This window comes from Syngnathus leptorhynchus, chromosome 15, assembly GCF_054491065.1.
Source record: "Syngnathus leptorhynchus isolate UIUO chromosome 15, UIUO_Slep, whole genome shotgun sequence".
In the NCBI taxonomy this organism is placed as follows: domain Eukaryota; kingdom Metazoa; phylum Chordata; class Actinopteri; order Syngnathiformes; family Syngnathidae; genus Syngnathus; species Syngnathus leptorhynchus.
Window position 1 is genome coordinate 5,795,034 of NC_141209.1, and position 20,537 is coordinate 5,815,570.

At 43.6% G+C, this 20,537-nt stretch overlaps 1 protein-coding gene across 7 annotated transcripts in view; it reads right to left on the bottom strand.

The window, feature by feature from the left end:
• Positions 1-267: 267 nt before the first annotated feature.
• The window catches only part of esrrb (estrogen-related receptor beta), a 60,731-nt gene continuing 40,461 nt past the window's right edge, over positions 268-20,537 (bottom strand). For 4 of the 7 annotated variants that reach the window (XM_085931699.1, XM_085931703.1, XM_085931704.1 and 1 more), the window contains 4 exons: positions 15,267-15,377; positions 14,792-14,953; positions 7,042-7,311; positions 268-4,187 (listed from right to left, as the gene is read on the bottom strand). In XM_085931699.1, the coding sequence (XP_085787825.1) occupies positions 3,943-4,187; positions 7,042-7,311; positions 14,792-14,953; positions 15,267-15,377 (788 nt within the window). In that variant the 3' untranslated portion in view covers positions 268-3,942. The remainder of the gene's footprint in view (positions 4,188-7,041; positions 7,312-14,791; positions 14,954-15,266; positions 15,378-20,537) is intronic. The other 3 variants (XM_085931700.1, XM_085931702.1, XM_085931701.1) reach the window with 1 other exon arrangement.

Sequence of the window (20,537 nt, forward strand, 5' to 3'; positions counted from 1 at the left end):
GGCGATACAGTCTGAGCGTCTTTCCTTTGAAACATATAAAAATATATACCAAAAATATATATAAAAAAAACAACAATAAATATAATATAATAAAAAAATATATAAAAATAAATATATAATATAAATATATAATTTTTTTTACACAACTGGCAGTCATATTTGCGAGTGTTACGTGTGACTCAATGCGTTATTTGTTGGTAATACATCAAATTAGACTACAAACAGATTTTAGAGAATATTTAATCCATTGATCCCTTACCTTATTGAAAATCAATATGGACACAGATACTGGCGATTGAATGACCAGAGAGAACAAATGTACACCATTGCAAATGATATATTTCACACCATAAATACTCAGTAATGCAGGAGCAGGGAGTCAAGTAGCCTTGCTCCTGTCTGCAGTCCATCAGTGAGAGAACAATCATGACACACTGTTCAAAAGAGGAACAAAAAAAAATCACTCATACCCGCTTGGGAACCATCATGGGTGGGGTGCTAAGTGGGGAATGAGGGGGTCTCACCCAGTGATGTGTTCAATGTGAAGCATGCGTTACCTTTACAAACAGATCAGTCAACAATGAATGGGACAGTCCGTAATTACAGTTCCAAAAGTATTTGGCAGGAGCGCTGAGGAAGGATAAAAAACATGGATGGCTCAGGTTAGGTCACGGACATGTAAAGATGATAAAAGGGTGTTGAATCAGAGAAATATTGACAATATGATAATGAGGTAGTAGTCAGCAGGGCGCTGCATACTTTATTTTCAATGGTACTTCGGCAACCTACTGCACTGAAGACTGATATATTTACACACTTAGCTTGTACCGTAAGACATTTTGAAGTTAAACAGTGCCGCGTTACAAGGTGGACAGGAAAAAAAAAAAAAAAAAAAAAAGGAACCTTTTTTGTCAGCTAATGGTCATCCACTAAAAAAGTATATATATTTTTTTTTTTTGAAAAAGATTTTCCGTATAATGCAGTGTCATTTCAACAAGCACAAGTTTCTTGCCAGTGGAGCAAAGTAAATACAGTTCTTAATGTGATACACAGGTTACATGTGAGTGATTAGAAAGGTTTCTGGATGTTACTTATCAACGATAAGTAAAAGCATGCTTGGAGCACGGTCTCAATCAGAAGTGGTCCCTATTGTATTGCACAACAGCAAGTGGACTTACAGGGCTCTATTTTTGTAATCAGCACAAATTTGGCACAGCGAGCGGCGTAAATATGCATCAATGTGGATTAGACTGGGTGTTGGTCATTTCGCAATTTTGCAAGTCGGTGTATTATAAAAAACCGATTTGCGCCGTTGTGGGTGTGAGCACAGGAACACTGATCATTCTTGCGCCTATAGCTGTGTGCTGGGTGAATAAAAAAAATAGAACAATTAATAATCATAATGATGCATTCAACAAATTGTTTCAGAGGGTTTGATGACCGCTATTGTGTCTATTATGAATACAATGTATGTGACATGTCCATGGAACTCAGAATGTGCCAGCCTGTGCCAGGATGAAATTCGCGCAACAAAAATCAGAGTATGCTGACATTTCTACATGCATCATTTACAAAAATAGAGCCCAGTGTCCCTCTACAATATAACTGGGAGTTATTTTTTGATTGGTGTGGCTGGTTTGACATCATAACATTGACCCCAGGTTTCTGTGAACCCTGCCTAGGTGCTGGCCTTTCATATTGTGAGCACAAGGGTGACTTTCCACCACTATTTTGATGAAAGTCTTATATTTTTTGTGACAGCCCCACCTTTTATCACACCACATAAAATCTGTCAGTAGTATAAATGCGCACAAGTGAGCTGGACGGACAGGAGTTGAGCTCACAGGCGGCGTAATGGACACGAAGTTAAAGAGAGCCTAAGATCTGTCTCCCAGCAGGGATCACACCTTGTAGTGACACATTGTTGGCTTGCTGTTACCCTCTGGCGCATGCTGACACTTTGTTTCTTGCATAGCTCGGCCATCCCGCCCGCATAGCAAGCTGCTGGGCGATGGTGTCATACAGCACCGGCCACTGTGAGTGGGGCTGGAGGATAAGTCACAAATGTGGCTCCGTGGCAGAGAATATTACTGCAGAATACAACTTTCTGCAGGAGGAGAAGATTCGGGTTACTGACTGTGGTTAAAACCACATCCCACAAGTGGTAGGCTACCTGCTGTTCCATAAGAGGACTCCATAGCAGTGGTGCCAGTGGAGGCTTTGATGGTTGTATTGCATAATCACCATAATTGTATCTTTTACAGGTCTTCGGTTGCCAGGTCATTTGATATTGGTGTTTGCTAATTCTTTAGTAATTTTGTGTGTGTTACAAATTAAGAAATTGTTGGATATTTTCCCAGTCCTTGTGCTTCTCGAATATAACTTGAATGAATGAGCAGTCAATCAGCCGGCAGTTTACGCCAGATTCATGAGCAAAATGGCGTCTGTGAACATTTTGTCCTCTAGTAGGCTCTTAGGTAGCGAATCAGGTGCACGGGACACGAAACAAGATTGACTTGGCAACTTTTGAATTGTTGAAGGTGCAAGTAGAGTGTAACATTCTGGTGTGTGTGTCAATGTATGTGTTCGTTTGTGTGTGCACATGCGTCCGTATCAACTTTCCGCCACCTCTATGTGAGTCATGGTCTTACCATGGCCAGCCCAATGAAAAATGTCTAGCTCCACCACTGACCACTGTGTCAACATGATGGTCAAAACACGGTCCACGTGCCTGCCCCCATGTAGACAACAACCTCCCGCAGGGTTAAATATAAACCCGTTGTGAAGTGCCTTTGCACCTGCCGTTTACCTAGGTCCGGTCCAGGCTCTATAAATGCCGACACAGCTATTTAAAGACTGAAGGTATCTAAGATGGTGCGAGCAGATGCTAGCCACCTTGCTCCTAGTGTGTGGGATGACTCCGCCTCGGGCTTAAAGGGTTCCAAAATAGAGCGCTTTGACATATGGTCCTCTGATTGTTTGAACATGGAATCTCCTGGACTAGTGCCACTTTGTAGAAAGCCTTTGATACTGATGATCAGCTTTCACCTATAACCTACGTTGGCTCGGCCCATTTCCACGGGCTTAAAAAGGACACAATCGATGGCTAACGTGAAGAACGATAGACGAGAAACATCGTAGTAGTATGTGTGCGATAGAAGTAAGCAAGCAAGCAGGCACGGCCTTGTGGCAACAGCAGCATTGAAACGCAGCGAATGAAAAATGAAGGTTGAGCCTGGCATTCCCACACCGTCATTTATTGCTGAACTACAGAAGAAGACTAGCGACTAGTGTAACTGCCTATTCTAGTTTGGTTAAACAAGCCTTCCACTGTGAGACGGATCAGATCACACTGCTCTCGAGAGGTACTGTAACTTGGACGTCAGCAGTTAACAGCTCACATTTAAGCTGTTCTTTTTTTTTTTTTTTCTCCCCTCACCTGCGCATGGAGGGTGAGAGAAAATGGCCACCGATATCAACAGACTTCAAACTGTACACTCAGTTTTCCAGTAATCAACGTATACATGTCCCGGATGGAAACACATTGATGAAAGTGATGTGTTGACACACCTCTGCCGTCTTCAGAATAAATTCATTGAAGGAATTTCTTGTTACTGGCATCTACTTATTCTGAAGATGCTGAGGGATCCTGGGAGCATGACCACCAACATTTAACAAAAAGAAATTATTACTGTACATAGTACTTTGTATATATATTTTACATTAATCTTCATCATTCTTATATTTATATTAATAACCAAGTTTCTGGTTGCTTTTTTTTTTTTTTTTTTTAAACACGGTGTCCAAATGTTGCAGGAGGAGTGAGGTCAGTCTGAGTGCCGCCTCGCCAAGCTGAGGTCTCCCCCACCCCCGCGTCCCGAGCACCTTCTAAATCCTGCTTCCAAAAAGTCTCACTGTGCAGCACTAAAGCAGCTCCTAGAATCAGACCTTGGCCTCCAGCATCTCCAGGAACAGTTTGTGCATGGGCACCTTGCCCTGCACCTTGATGCTGTAAAAGTGCTGCACAGCCTTGGTGGCCGTCTGCCGCAGCAAGGGCAGGGTCATGAGCAGTTTTCCCGCCCGCCGCGGGTCCTCCGGGTGCTGGCTGCTTTCGAAGTCCTGCAGGGCCTCGTGCAGAGCGTCCTGCAGCTTCTGGACCGCCTCCATGTCCTCTATGTGCATGGAGTCTATCGGGGTGACAAGATTTAAGAAGAGTAAGAAATATGCTCTTCACTTGAATACACTGATACAAAGGGGAGGGGGTGTAGAATTTTGGAAATTAAATCTCATGATTGATATGAAGTGCTATCAGAGCAGTGAGGTGAGGTGAGGAACACGTTATCAGTATATTTCAAGCGCAGACAGGACAAAGAATGGATCATAAAAACAACAACAACATGTGCTTTGTTTTATTTATTTCCTTCCCAACTCTTTGCAGTGCCGTGCGGCTTATTAAAACGGCCTTTGACCAGCCACACTGAAAATCAATGTTATCCCCCAGTAACAATGGCATGAATCGTGGAGCTAATAGCACACATTAAAAAGCCCGTTTGGGAAAGACAGACAATTATTAGTAGATAAAAAAAAGGGGGCACCATAAGCAAGACTATGATGAATGTGACACAATTAATTTTCCTGCCAACTTACTTTTTATATCACAAGGGAAAAACTTTTTATACATAATTCAAAAATGTTGACTTCAATGTGTGCTCAACTAGACTTTAAAAAATTGCTCTGCGATGTTTAAATAGAACATTTTTAATTCTCTCGTGTTTTATGTCAGTTTTAGTGTCAGCATCAACTGGTTTGGACTAAGCATGTGCGATGGTAAAATATTTTTATATTTAATATCATTGGATTTATTAGATTAGAATATTAGAACGTTAAATTATTTAGTATTTTATATATGGGCTGTCTAAATTGTGGATTTTCACTTATTGTGGTTGGGTTTGAAACGTATCCCCTGCAATAAACAGGGCTTCGCTATGTTCACCCAAACTTGGACTCAATTCTTATTGGATGTAATTTGGTCAAATCTGAGTTGACCACTTGTGTAGTCTTGAGTTCAAGCACAAGTCTACAGTTTCATGTTTCACGTTCCTCGCTCATTGTCGCCTTCTGCTCTGTTGCTATCAGCCCTCCTCCTCTCTTAGGGAGTCTCGGTAGTGGTGCGTCTCTCACTGGCTAACCAGTCTGACACCCCAGAGGCGGCGAGTCATTGCCCGCCTCACACGTCTCACCTTGGCGCCATGCGTTTGGCCACGTGGGACGATAAAAGGCAAACCAGATTTCTAAGCGGGCCCCGTATTCATCGACTGGAACTAGCGTATTCCCAAAACCTTGAGACATTTTTCACCCTGACGGCTTTCAAGCCCGCAGTGGTGAAATGAAGTAGGTCGTTTGGAAAAGTACAAGGCAGGGGGAGGGAGAGGAGAGACGAACATAATTATCTTATGTTACATTTACACTGAAATAGGAAATACAACCCTAATGAGTATTTTTACTAACATTTTTTTTCCCACTTAACCAAACTTAAGAGTTTTAGTTTAGAGGAATTCTCCTTAAATAAAGATTTTCCTTTATCCATTTACCTGACTATGCATCAAGTACATTGTTCTGTTTTATAGCAAAGGAGTTATAACAATAATGAAATTGGATACTCTTTTATGGTAAAGTCTACTTTAGTTATTGAGGGGGTCAACATTTAATTGGAACATTCTTGGAAGAATAAAAAAATGCAGGTTGATGTATGGGGCTGGAGGCAAAAGACACTAACAAGGGAAGAAAATGCAAGCAGTGTGTGTTGTGTTTGGAGGAGGGATGGACTTTAAAAAAACAACAACTTTGAAGAAACAATTTCCTTGCAATCCATCAGTAAGCCCACATCGATGTGATTGATAAACTGCTAATTACAAAATCAATGGCTATGAATTTTCACAGCTGTCAAACAGGGGGGCTCCCAAGAGAATGATTTCCCAGAGACCTTGTTCTAACGTGGCGGACGCCCTCCTCTTCCCCCTCGAGCACACCTCATGACCGACGCTTTGCTGTCTCAAAGCAAATAGCTTGCATCAGCATTTTCATTTTTCAGCTTGGACAAAACAAGGGGGGAGCGGCCTGGTGACCCGGTGTGCATTGATCAGAGGGGGAAGGGGGGGGGGGTCTGGGAACAAGTCCTGCCTCCTCAAAAGGATCCTGTCAATAGCAGCGTAACGTCTTTTGCATTGGAACAAACGAGCTCTACCGCGGCCTGATACTCATTCCATTCGACTTAACACATTTTATTGACAGCCACTGTGCTCCTAATGAAATGCTAAATTTATCTCCAGTGGCTGCTGTGCCCTGCAGCTACTGTTATGGAGATAGCAGAGGAGAAATACCACAACTCGGAAGGTGTTCAATTAAAAAGCTCCTTCCTTCCCCGTGCCTCTTTCTCGTGCATTGCCCTTATCTTCTCCCTATCTGTGCGGCTCACGCTCCAAACTAAAGGTTACGCGCTAAAACTCCAGCAAAAGTGAGAAATGTCATCTGGGAAACTATTGGCCAATATCTCAGTTTCATTGTGTGGTCAGCATATAATTGATCAAATCTACCAAACACTTGCTTGCAAATATATTGTAGTGGAAGTTTTTTTGTTAATGGATATGAGACCTTTTCCATATTTGTGATGATGCAAGGAAAAAGTCAAATCTAAAAAATGTGATGATTGCAAACTAATTTTATTCTGTATATTTTTTGTATTTTAAAACTATTTTATAATAAACAAATACTATTAAAAATAGTGCATGTGAGTGAGAGTGTATGTGTGTGTGTGTGTGTGTGTGTGTGTGTGTGTGTGTGCGTCTGCAATCAAACAATACTTGTGGCATGACATATAAAACAACCACCAAGACAAAATGGACAAATAATTTACTGCAATTCTAAGTTATCATAATAATAATAATAATAATAATATATGCAAAATACACATTTTTCAAAATATAGATTAAATTTGGTTTGTTAAAAATGAACTCCCGAGTGTGTGTGTTGTTACTGACTCACCTGAGTTGGCGAGAGCGATGGCCTTGAGTGTGACAAACTCCTCCTTCTCCACTTTGAGCTTCTTGCATTTGCGAACCAGCTGCAGGATGGACACGTAGAGGTCCAGCAGGCCCGTCAGCCGTGAGTGCTCTTCGTCCATGATGTAGTCCTCGGCGTACACCAGCTCGTCCTCGTACGGCAGCGAACGGAACACGATGCTGAGGATGAGGATCTCCATCCAGGCGCTCTGCAGAAGACTCATCTGGTCACCCAGAGACAAAGTGGAAAATCCTGGAAGGACACAAGTGGTAAGCATATGAGGTAAGGAAACATTTTTGACCTACAATGGTGCTCAGTGGAACACAACCTCTGCTATTTAGTGTGCAGGAGAATTGCATACACAAATAATATTGCCCCTTCACAGTATATCTTTACATAAGAATAATGCGCAAAGATATGAATAAAGAAAATGTTTTTTTTTTTATATATAAGCAGAGATCCAGGCCACCATCGAATCTATTTTTGCCCCTAACAAGGTTTTGTGGAAAATGGCTGAAGAGTTGTTGTTTTTTTTGTTACCGAATAAACAGCGACAAGGTGAGAACACAACCCTCAGCGTAACAGAATTACATGAAGGGGTGGAAGAGAAAAAAAAAAAAAAAAAAAAAAAGCCAGGCTTTGTACCTTGATCCAGACTGGCATCAACATTTTTAAATCGTATCATTTGTGTGAGCCCACTTATCATCCCTCCATCGTTCTGTGGAAACTGATGAAAGAGATGTTGCGCAATTCTGCTGCCTAACAGATATAAAGACGGTCGCTGTAAACACAACACTGAAATAATTTTTCCAAAGAAATCGCTAATCAAAAATGAGTTATGAGCACGGAAGCACTCACTGGAAAACAAAGCTTCAATTTAAATGCGTACAGGAAGCTCCTCTTTGAAGCAGGTGTCAGGGTGCTTGAGTGGGCTTTACTGCGGGCGACGACAGTAAATCGGTGCAAAGGTCTGGGATGCACAAAGCCAGGTGGTTACCCCTTGTATCCTGTCATACTTGTACCGGTGAGCCGGGGATTAGCGCTGGGACGCGTTCTCGTTGCAGAGGTTGAGGACATGACACGTGCATGTGTGTGTGGGCTAAAAAAGAGGTGACGAGGGGGCAGGTACACGTAAAGCTTCACAAAGTTACACAAACAAATATCCCCTCCTGGGGAAAAAAGAGAAGCACGGGAAACACTGGCCTGCCCACAAAAGGTCACAAGACGAATCAACAGAGTTCAAATTGACTAAGGTGCACCAAACCGCTCAGTCATGACATAAAAACCGAAAGTGGCTCTATGACAAATCCAAAAAGGCTCGTCTATATAGAAAAAGATCTTAATGTCTATTTTCCTTGATACTAGGCAGCAATAAACTGTGAAGGCTCCACCCCCCATGCCTGGCCAGCCTTTCCCTCCCTCCGCCTCCCGTGCCTGCAGGCGGCCCATTCTGACAGCATATTAGGCTCTCCAGCTCCACCCATGATTAACATGATTGCTTTTACAAGTTCGCTGTTGCCATGCCACCTGCCACTGCGTGATTAAAAGGCGATAGATTACAGTATTGACCCGGCCTGCTCAACACATCTATACCCTGCGTTTTCTCTGAAAAACAAATGATCACATTTGGGAGAGAGGAGGGGAGGTGGGGGGGGGGAGGCACCGTCAGCCCCCGTGTTTATCTACTCCTGCCCGCCGAGACAACAATGAACACACACACAAACAGAAATAAAAGCCATGATGGGGAAGCAGTAGAAAAAGAACCAGAACCGGGCAGAGTGGTTCCCCTTATCGTGGTGATGACCACTGCAGGGGGAGAGCTGCAGGATACATTAATTAAGAGATTGTGATCAGAATGTGAGGGCCTTCACATTTTGAAGGGGAATCAATAGTCGGTAGAATAGAGTGCTAACAGTCCGGTAGGACTGGTCGGAGGGCCGGCCAATTCGGACCAACTGCTGAAAGCACTCCAAGCGTGTCACTATTATCAGTGGAAGCATAGTATGTAAAAGCCGACGCCATTAAAAGGTATTTGGCGGGGGGGGGGGGATGTTAAAATGCTGTCGTGTTATTTCCTTGTCTGCATACGTGTCCATTAAGTCGGACAGAATGTGGACCGGCCAGAGAGAAACTGTCATCCCGGCACAGTTGATTGCCGCATCAGGTTGGCATCACAATCACAGGCAAAGCTCTGTCGGAGACTTTTAATGGCAAAGAGGGCTGAAGCGGAACTAAAACGGCGCTCCCAATGTGACAGCTCGTGTGAAGGCCTCGTCCGGGTCTCGCTGAAGAGGCTTTCGAGTTGCTCGGATGCAGCGCGCAGCCCTCAGCCGTACGTGCCGAGCCCAGCAGCCTACAATTACCTTTGACGCTAAAAGTCCTTAAATTTAATCCGCTGTTGTGAGATGGAGAGGTGGTGTTTTCCCACCGTTCCATCTGTTCTCTTCAGGGCCTAAATTATCGCGGCAAATGGGATCTCGTGTCATTGCCTTCCCTTTTTCCACTCAATTTAATCGAGTAATGAAGTGACTTCCCGACTCCGCAGGTCACAAAGCGCTCCGGCCGCCGCGCTCTGAAGGTGGCCCGGTTAAGTGCCGCCGGAGTGGGTGATTTCCTCTAATGAAATATCAATATTTACATCTTCATTTCCAGCCCGGTGCCGATGGCGGGGTTTGACCAAACATGACACGATATTGACCAAATCAGAGAGGCCTGTCTGCACACTTGAAGGCCCTTTTCCACTCCACTGCTGAGTGCATTTCCAAGTCCCACACAGCCAAAAATAATAATGGTAATAACAAAGCACAGCTTTATCTTGTGCATTTAGCTCTGAAAGGGATTTTCATTTCCAAGATTACAGCATGTAAAACATGGTGATGACTAACCACCGCTGACATATTCACTTCCATCGAGTTTGACAGAGTTAAACGGCATCTTTGCTCCAAAAGCCTGAGGATAAGAGCAGCAACGACAGACTCCAAAACCATCATCGCTGCCTTTATCTCTCTAGTGGGCCTCAACGGGGGGGGGGGGGGGGGTGACAAAACCCACAGACGGCCATCTCGAACCTCTCTGAGATTAATCAGAGGACTGGGTGGTCTAAAAATGAAATGCTGGAGATTTCTGTTGAGCTTGAGTTCATATTCGATTAATTTATTATTGTTTCCCTCTCCCCGAGGGCCATTAGCGCGGGTAATAAAAAGAGATGTAATTACGAGGCATGGTGGCCCCCTCCAGCTGCAGCCCCCTCGTAACTCACCCTCAATCAGACAACAGACAGGAGCGAGCGAGTGAGGGATGGTAACAAAAAAAAGGTAGTAGAGGAAGGGAGTGAAGTGGAGGATGAAAGAAAGGAGAAGATACAGGGCAGAGAGGAGGCAGATAAGAACGAAGGAAAAAGAGCGAGAGCATAAAGTGAAAGGCGACCAGAGTGCAGTGGTGGTGGGGTGGGGGGGGGGGGGGGGCAAACGAGAGATAGACAGTCATCCTGGCTGGACGGAAGCAGATCTATCATAGCCAGCTATCAGAAGGACAAGCAGGCCCTGAAGACTTTTGCCCAGCAGCAATCTCACCTCAGCCAAGGCAAGTGCTCTCTGGGCTCCAATTGGAGTTAAACCGCCTCTAACTGGGCCCCAGAGGTTCTGCACATCTTTTTTTTTTCTCTACCACTATATCCTCAAACTGAGCAGAGGGATCATGCTGCGAGAGAGGCTTAGTTAATATCAAAGCTTGCCATTTAAGATGACACTTAAAATACAATACACACTTCTCTGATTTGTACAGAACGCTCTGATCTTGCCAGAGTGCAGCGGGAGATGTTGAACTAATTCCAGTGTGTGGGGCGTGATTCTTCCGGAATTAACATGGCAACATCTGGATCAATACCAATGGGGATAATAAAATGTGGTGGTTGACAGAAATAATTTTATCAAGAGTCCACACGCGTAAATGTTCAACAAGCGTTCCCTTGTTGACACTAAAGCTTAAATCATGTTGTATCTAATTAGATTGAAATTGTTAGCTTTGAAGTTTTTTTTCTTTAATAAATAAAATCAATTCAAAAACAGCATTCCATTTTTACTTGTCTTTGTCTGATTATTACATTTGCCGCATGATTTTGCAAACAATGTATGAATGTGAAAAAGGGCTTTTTCACGGCACTCGACCATATTTGTTCAAGTGAATGATGGAATTGGGCCACACGATTATTAGAGCGGAAGCCACTATTTGAGGTAAAGCAGTCCAGTTTTGATTTTCAACTGTGAGATTGAAACAAAGACTTTATGGGCGCCCAGTTCAGCTGTCATCGAGATGGGGGAGCACACCTGCTTATGTGTCAGAGAAACCTGGAAACAAACCTCTCCCCCTTCCCACCTGGCAAACCTCCCCATCCTGGCGCTGGAGCCTCCTGACTGTCTGCCCGTCCCTGATATGCTTCGTCCCCTCTCAATATCCTGTAGCTTTTCCCGTTCAGGTTCAGGCCTCAGCTTGCACTCGATTGCTCAATCTATCTTTATCTCCCTGTGTTGAAGCCTACGTCGGAGAGTAAATTGAATATACTAAGAGCTGTCTGTTGATGTCTATATTTAATAAAGTGCACTGATGAGGTGCTGATTTATTGCTGGCCAGTATTCACACTCTATTACAAGGAGATTACAAAGCTTGAGTGGGATCAGGCTGGCAACTCAGTAAGTAGATTTTGCAATTTAATGGCAAAGAGAAAACAAAGGCCTTGTAGGAGAGAAGGGTGGGATTGGTGTTTATCATGGTGGCCCTGAAGCTAACACGACGACTTATAACATGACATCTCTGTTGTCTACATGTTAACAACTAACATACCAGAGGCGTGTCGGTCTAACGAGGAGCCGATTAGCTAACATCGAATAGAGGAGGGCGAAAGTAAACAAGACAAAATCATTTGGATTTTGTGTAATTCTACTACTAACGTGATTAAATATGAGGAGGGAAATATTTTTCAAGATAATAGGCTGATATGTCAATGTATACTGTCTGGGTCATACACTAGAGCAAAAATAAATTTTATTGTGTCAGAGCAAGGCAGCGGCTGCAGGCGAGTGTCAATGTTTGCTTGGCCCTTTAGCCTTCCGAGAATTCCCAGCTGAAAACACTCCTGCCGCGGAAGCCGGGTTGGGAGTCGGCAAACACCAAACAACAAGCCCCTCCTGTATATGTTGCATGCATAGCGGCTTTTACATATGAGCACATGACATTCCCACTGTGGGTGGGAAGGAATTCAGGGAGAGGGGGGAGGGGTCAGGGGTCACATTCGCCTACTGTCACTCCTGAAGAAGACAGCAATGTCAAGGTAGTTAAAACTGCACTGTAGCTGCCAAGATATTGAGTAGCTACCACTTGTACAAAGCGAAATGCACCTTTATGGGGATGCAAGGGAACAAGATGGGTGGACTGCTAGGCATGTCAAAGATTGTTAGCACCTTTTAGAAGCGAGTAGCCATCTGTCTGCATCCCCCCAAACACGGCTATTAATGACCTTGTCACCCTTAGGCAACAGCCGGGTTTGACTCGACTGTATGCTTCTATTTGGAGCGGTGACGAGAATATCCAAAGTGATTATCGGTTAATCAAATACACACCGAATGGTGATGCGCTAGTTGATAACAGCCTGCTTTAATATTGGGTTGTTTTGTTGATGGAAATAAGCTTTTCTAATGCATGTTGACGTCTGTATTAAAACAATATAAAAAAAGAATATTGCACGCAGTAGAAAGTAACAGTGTTCATGATTTTAAATTGTTACATTTGGACTTTAGATATTGTCCTGTCAGTACTCTAGTCAATGTGGTCTAGTTCCTAATGAACTGTTAATCTTTTTAATTCCATTGCCTACGGCCTCAGAAATCTATCAGAATGCAATCACCACCTCCTGCCCCCTTTCTTTTTTTTTTTTCGGTCCCGGAGCAGACTACAGCTCACTGCAAACGCATTGGTACGCTACCCTGGGGTTGCTTTGGTGCATGGAGAGTTAGAGCATGGAGTGGCAAAACCATTGAACCGTCTCTGATCAGGTTCAGCCATGTACAACTCAATTATGCTGCTATTTCATAGCCAGAGGACACCCACTGTGCTAATACAGACGGCAGCAATGTGGCAGATGAAGCACTCAACTACCGGTCGTCTTTACTTTGCCAATTTGTGTGTAAATAATGACAGCGACTGATATAAAAGTAAATAGAAGCGAGCGAGGTATTTGAAAACGAACGAGCGTAATCTACTTAAGTGTCTAATACTGCAGGTACTGCACATTGTTTAGCAGAAGACACTCTGGCTTACTGCCTTAGGTTTTGGGTTAAATGATCATTACCGCCGCATTTGGAATGACACAAATCGCATTACCATTATGCATCTACGCAGTACGCAATATGTGTTTGTATAATCTGATTATCAGAACATTCTTTTAATTAACACTGTCACATAAAATCCTGGTTTAAACCTACATACAATATAGGAATGTTGCTTGCTTCAATGAAAGGGAAAAAAAATGAACACAAAAGTAACTTTAGTGTGACATCATCTCTGGAAATATTATTTTTTAAACAGAACCGATCAGGCTAGAGTCTAAATACATGCAGCACAGTCCAGAAATCAGCATATGATGCATGTTTGAGCCTGGGAAATATTTGGGGATTGGACAATAAGAGTGTGTTACCAGGTCACCTGAGGTCTAGCCCTGAGTAAGCTTCTTGGTTAAACTCTCAGTGTGCTGAGCGTGCACGGTGCATGGTGAGTTATCCAAACAGTTCAGATGCATAACGGGCGGGCTATGGCTAAGGCCAGGAGCATATCCATGGCTAATCTCCTTACTATCAGATCTGTACCTGATTAATACCCAACCTTCTGAGAAGTACTCAAAGACCTTTTCAGCACAAAACGGACCTGCCATAGCTGACTTGATGAAAATGAATGAACTGGATTTGAAAAATTATCCCTTGGCCTGATTTCACAATAATGCACAATGGTGTTTGTGTATGGGCCGGTGCTGTGCTTGTTTTTTTGTGCTACTAAAAAGTGGATATGGAAGTGGCAGAAAAAGGCCTACATTCATTTTGTCCCCCCCCCTCTGTGATGTCATAGAGTTATGAGGGTCAAGCTCAAGATCAAGGAGAATCTGCCTTGGTGGCAAAAGCGAGGGGCTAAACAATGTGTTGTATGACAAAAATCAGAGCAAAACTCTCACAGGAAGCAAAATCTCTGCTGACGTGAGGCGAGCCGTGTCCTTAATTCAACAGCCTCGTATAACCTAACACCTCGTCTATCAGAATGTCTATGGGGCAAGGAGGAAACACGATTATAGCCATCAATAATTCAACGAGCGTGTGTGCTCCGGCTGAACGCGCGTTCACGTGTGCATATGTGTGTGTCCGCATGTGATATGATGTGTTGTTTGAGTGGGCAAGACCCCAACTTTACTCTACATCTCCCTTGTGATTACAGCACACATTGGCAGCAGGTCAGTATGTTCCTAACTCCATTCAGTGTCGGGATTTTAGATGCACTCTATCGATTTGTTTCTTGCACAGCTATGTCCATTTCACACCCCCCTCTGTGCCACACGCCCCGTGGCGTTGTGAGATTCTTCCATTAATTATCGGTGCGAGTATGTGCACGTTATATAAATAACGTATAAAACAGAGAGGAAGAGAATAGGAAAAATAAGGCAGAGTTCAAAACAAAACAAAACAAAGGATTATACCTGGGATGTGCTTGGCCCAGCCGATGATAACGACCAGCTCGCGGTCAGCCAGGTCGCAGAGTGTGGTAAGAGCTTTTATGTCACTCTCCGGCATGGTGGGGTCAGGCATGGCGTAGATCTTCTCTGGCTCTGCCACCAAAAGGTGAGATACTATCTTTGTGACTGAGGGTAGAGGAGAAAAGGAGGGCAGACAAAGCAAAATAGATGTTTAATGTGTTATCCCCCCAAAAATCTCCATGAGCAACTTGGGATAGATTTTGTATGGAGCCAAATGAAAAAAAAAATCTATTTTGCGATATAAGAGATGTATGTTTGCAAATATGGAGCAATATTGTCCTGGAGTTCCAAACATAAGACAGAGGGAGGTAATGTTATTTATCTCCAAAGTTTGCTCAACCTTTACCTGATTGCTTGCCTGGCAGAGGAGGGGCGACGGAGATGGGAGACAATGGGCTAGTGACGGAGCAGTACTCACGAGGCTTCTTGGTAGGAGGGGGGAGCGCCAAACCAAGGTAGGGGTTGTTTTCAGTGTCCAACCTCCTCTTGTACTTCTGTCTGCCCCCTCGAACACGGTCCAGACGAACCCCTATGGAGGACAAATTGAGAAGGTTGCACAAGAGAGACAATATCAAGCAAATTTGCGGAAACGTTTGTTAAATAAATACAAAAATTAAAAAAAATTATATATATATATATATATATATATATATATATATATAATAATGAATAATATTTACGGAAAATCTTGTTAAAAATATTTTAAAAATACATAATATATATTGTTAAAAAATATATATAAAAATATATAAAATGTAAAAATATGGTTAATTTGAAAAATATTTACAAGGTGTAAAGGGAGTGATAGCTTCTGAATCAAAGTGTGCATGTGTGGATATGTCAGAGAAGAGGCCGTCTTCCCATATGTGGTCCATGCCTGGCTGGTCTACTGTGATACAGCTGAGCCCAGAGCAGGTCTAAACATATGAATATTTAACGCAGGGTCAATGATCTCACAGACTGGTCCTCTAATTATTTAGCTTTTGGGTGAAGCAGACTGCATACTAATTGGCTCTTTCCTAGTTTGTGCATGAGTGAGATCTCTGGTGTGTGTGGTCCTTAAGATCCAGTAAAAGAAACGTGAGCAGCCAGCGAGTAAATGCACTGCCCCCCCCTACCCCACCGCCCCCGTCGCACACGGCGAACAAAACATCCGCTGTCATACTCCACATAGATAACTAGGTATTGCTTCCTCATAAAAGACCCTTATTTCACCCCTCTTTCAGAGGAGCAGCAAGAGAGCCTTATCATCCCCAACCACACCTAGGGGTCCGGGTTCCACACCGATACTGTAAATGTCAAGCCGGCCTCATCATAACATAAGTTATTTATTATCTCATTATTTGATAAGAATGTTTCTATTTGGATGTCTTTTCTGTTCTATTCATTTTCTCCATAGTTAACATACTTAATCTAGGCCGTTCTATTTATTTGATATGACCAGGCAGGTATTCACTTATTCAATGCAAATATATGCAAACGGTTATCCGGCATGCCCATATTTGTAGCAGGCTGTCACTGCGTCTATCCAGCCTAAACATGGCTGATATCTTAATCCTGTCAAGAGGGAAAATCCCTTCAATTTACCTCGTCTGCATAAAGCAACCTCCAAACAAATTTAATACTAAAGGGTGGATGAGAAGAGGCTCAATGAAATGCGTGCGGCGGGGGGGAAGAGTTAATTTGTCAGCCCGCTACGTCCTCGGAGCGAACAACACCCGCGAGCCAGAGCACTTCCTTGATGATTTCATCACTTTATAACAAGGAGGACAGTGTCAAACCTGGGCATTGTGTGGCCACCGCAAATGAGCCTAATACAATTTGGCCATCAGCAAATGCTCTTGGAGAGGATGAGTTTGGATGTGTCCCATGCACGCCGATTGGCGGTCACGCGGCGGTTGTACGAAATGGGAACATCAGATGATGTCAAACAAAAGTGCCATTTACCAAAAAGGAATTCAAGGGTGAATTTATGCAAAATATATTCTTGATTTTCTGCACTCATCTTATATTGCCACGCGAGGTGGGCTCGGTCGTAAAGTGTATTATCATCAAACTGTAAAATAGAGATTTCTTCCACTTATATAAATTATTTGATTCCCTAGGAACACAAATCTGATTAGGATTGTCTTTCAATTTCCTGACACTGACAACCCACTAACCTAATTACCCCCAATTCCCAGCAGAGACTCATCCTTCCCAGCAAGACACAGGGAATAATCTGATGGCAACTACACCTGCACTTTACATGCACACTCACTGACAGTTTTCTTTTAACGTCACTCAAGTCAAGAAAAAAAAAAGCCGTTTTCTTTTAAGCATTTAAGCAGCTGACTATGTCCTTGGAATCATTAAAAAAATATCACGCCGCTCGCCGCTGTTTATTACAGCCATCGCCGCAGCCATGGAAAATTCCTCTCATGGTCCAACGTGATGTCACCACTTTCTACAGTTTCTTGCGGCTCACCCGATGAACTCGACCGCTGCCAGGTGGCCGCGCTCCCGTTCTCTATGATCCTTTCGACCGGTCGAGTCACGTGTCCGCGTCAGCCGCCGGCATTTGAAGTTAGGTGGGTGCCTCTTTTAATTAGAACAGCCCTGGTCATAATTAACAGATGCTGACAGGAATTAAAACTTGGCACGATCCCGCCTCATTTTACTGTCCAAGAGGGTCAGAGACGGGGCCTCGGAGACGAGAGGAGCCATTAAAAGCGGCTAGAGCAGATCCATTCGTTCTCACTGCCAGGCACTATGAACAGGACATTATAGGGGCCTTTGTGCGCTTCGCATGTCCCCTCGGTGGCCCTCAGCTGTAAGTGGTCTGACTCTCTCCATAGTAAACAGTAGGTGTGTTATAAATGTGCGAAGAGATTTAACTGCCACCTCATCTAAAGTCATCTCACTCTTTTATGGGCCGCCACACAGCGCGGCGAGGCTAGTAGAGGTTGAGCGCCGGGTATCATCTCTTCAAAGCGGGGAGCTGGGGGAGAGGGCTTTTGGCCAAGGCGGCTGGCATTTGTGCACGGATTAGCACGGGCCTTAGGGTGGGGGCTGAGGCCAGCTGACCTGCGGCTCCTCTTTCTCTCCAAAAACAATAATAATCCCCTTCCAAGCACACTCCTACAAAAGAGCCTGTCTTCACTCACTTTGCGTGGACGGCCATGATAGGGGGCTCTTATTTAGAGTCCCTCACCTGTTCTGTGTCTCTCTCCCTGGGGAAAGTGTCAGGATGTCTGGGATGGTTGGCAATGCCAAGGGGGGCTTAGGCAGACGCTATTTTCGCTGGGAAAATCAGAAGGCCACATGGCAAGGCACGGTGAACCTCGCCTTTCAAGGAAGCCGCCCCGCTAAACTGCCGTCAGCACTATTTCCAAGAGGCCCCCGATGCCAGCGTCGCATGCTCGTCCGAGTGTTGCAACATATTCAATCACGCGCGGTGATGAGAGAAGGAAGCACACTGACCCGTCCACATATTCAGACCCGAGGGGCTGCCACGCTGACACCCTTGTCACGTAGTCCATTTACAGGTTCTCTAGACGCTCCCGGGTGAGCTGACATCGCTGGCCCTACCGCTGACTGAAATTACCGACTGGTACTTAACACACATTGCATTAATGCAACAGCAGTAAAATTGAGTTATTGTGCATTAATAAGTCAGTGCATTAATAACTAAAACTTGCCAAATTATTGTTACTGCCTCTCGTATTTTTTATTCATGTAGCTGATGAACTACTCAACTACTGTACACTCAATTGTGTCAAGAGCATTAAACATTTGAACGTATAAATCCAGGTCAAATTTATATCAATTAGGGACAAGCATGTTATTTTATGTATTTTAAACATTTTTATTGACTCACAGGTCACGTTTAGGGATTGGGAAGATGGAGGGACTATCTCCAGTCGTACTATCAAAGACGATTTTTTTGTATCTGACCGAGTTCGTATCGGGATTTGTGTGTGAGTAAGCAAGAGGGAGAGGAAGTTGGTGCAAAGAGCAACTGTCACTGAACGATGTCAATATAATCTCTCAATAGTATCGTGTCTTCTCCCTTGCTCTAAGCTCTGACCCGTTTTCATTGATCAGAGGAAAAACCTGTTGCCTCTGACATCTGATTCTTCTATTGATCACTTCCTCTTTTATACAGTGAGAGCCAAAGTACAGCGACCCAAGACAGGCTCTGAGCAGGTCTCTGTAAATCAAATTGCTGAAAACCACCTTCCGTCGAGAAGCCGAACATTTCATTCGAATAGGAGTATTGTTACTTGAATTGTGAGAACAAACTTGATTTGATATAACGTCACTAATTGTTATTGTTTTTTGTGAATCATCCTCGACAGTCATGGGGCAGTGTGACATCTTTGTAAAGTTATACTTAGGTGATTTTCCATTGGCACACAATGTGACCTTTCTGCCGTAATGAAAGTAAGTGGCAACCACGGTCACATGAGTGGTAGCCGTTTCCACACTCGGGCCTGACTACGGCGTTGAGCTGAAGGCTTCATTGAGCTTACTTACACTAGGCAACTGAGCGTGTGTCTCTATTTCCATTTCGTTTCTCTGACACTTTTAAGCATGTAAAATTGATGTGGTATCTCTTTGCTAAAGATGGCAGTGATATAATGCTTTTCACCGCGCAACCAGATCTGCGACAATAATCGTTACGGTACGATGACAGATCTAAATGTGTTATTCTAATTCTCGGATTGTGCCCAGTGCATCGAAGTTTGCGGGAGAACCTCGGGCGAAGCCAAGGTCTGCATATTTGAGTTTTACACTCTTTTTACTCGGACCTGACACGGGTCATTCATCTCTAGCCATGACTACATATTTTTGTAGTCTCCTAGATGATATATTGGCATAAATTTTTCATCAGATAGTAATGCGATTACTCTGTCTTTCTGGCACTAAGGCTTTATCTGGCCGCATGCAGTCCAGGGGATTCGGTTTCTGTGCAGAGATCCATATAGGTTACGACTCTGGCTTCAGGTGGCGCTTGGATATATATGCATCTATAAATCCCTCTCTTCGGTGAATAATGGGAGGAATAATGTCAGAATATATACAGAGCGAGTTTGCCAGAGAACGTAAAAGTAGGCCATTTTATGCAGAATTGTATCTGTTAAGGCCTCTGTCTGGCAGACTATTTAACCTACTGAATAACCATGAGGGACGATCTTACTCTAAAGAGTTTCTTCAACTATTTACTCATGAGCATTCCAGAAAAAAAAAAAAAAAACACCTCATGAGCGGTTTTTAAACCGTTGCTCCAACAATAGAATTGAAAAACACAACATTGGCTCATTCAATCTAAAGCTACCTATTATGTATTATATTTTCGATATTGATTGTCTATAAATATTTTGTAAGGAGCAGCCAAGCAATAAAAAGAGCAACACAGAAAGAGCACATCACCTGCTCTTACAGAATGCCTCAATTTGGAGTCTCATGGGGGTTTCTAGAGATTAGGGAGAGCGACAAACCCAGCAGGACCATTCCATCCAAAACATGTTTAATTCTCAGGGAATTCTCAGGAGGCATCCACAGGAAGAGACCTGAGATGTTCCCAAAACATTTAAGGGATCAATATGCCGGGGACAGCTGACACTGTGCCGTGTGAGTGCATTTTACAGGCGGAATACGGTTACATTTCTTTTACTCGAATGGTGAACTAATGCAATTCAGCATT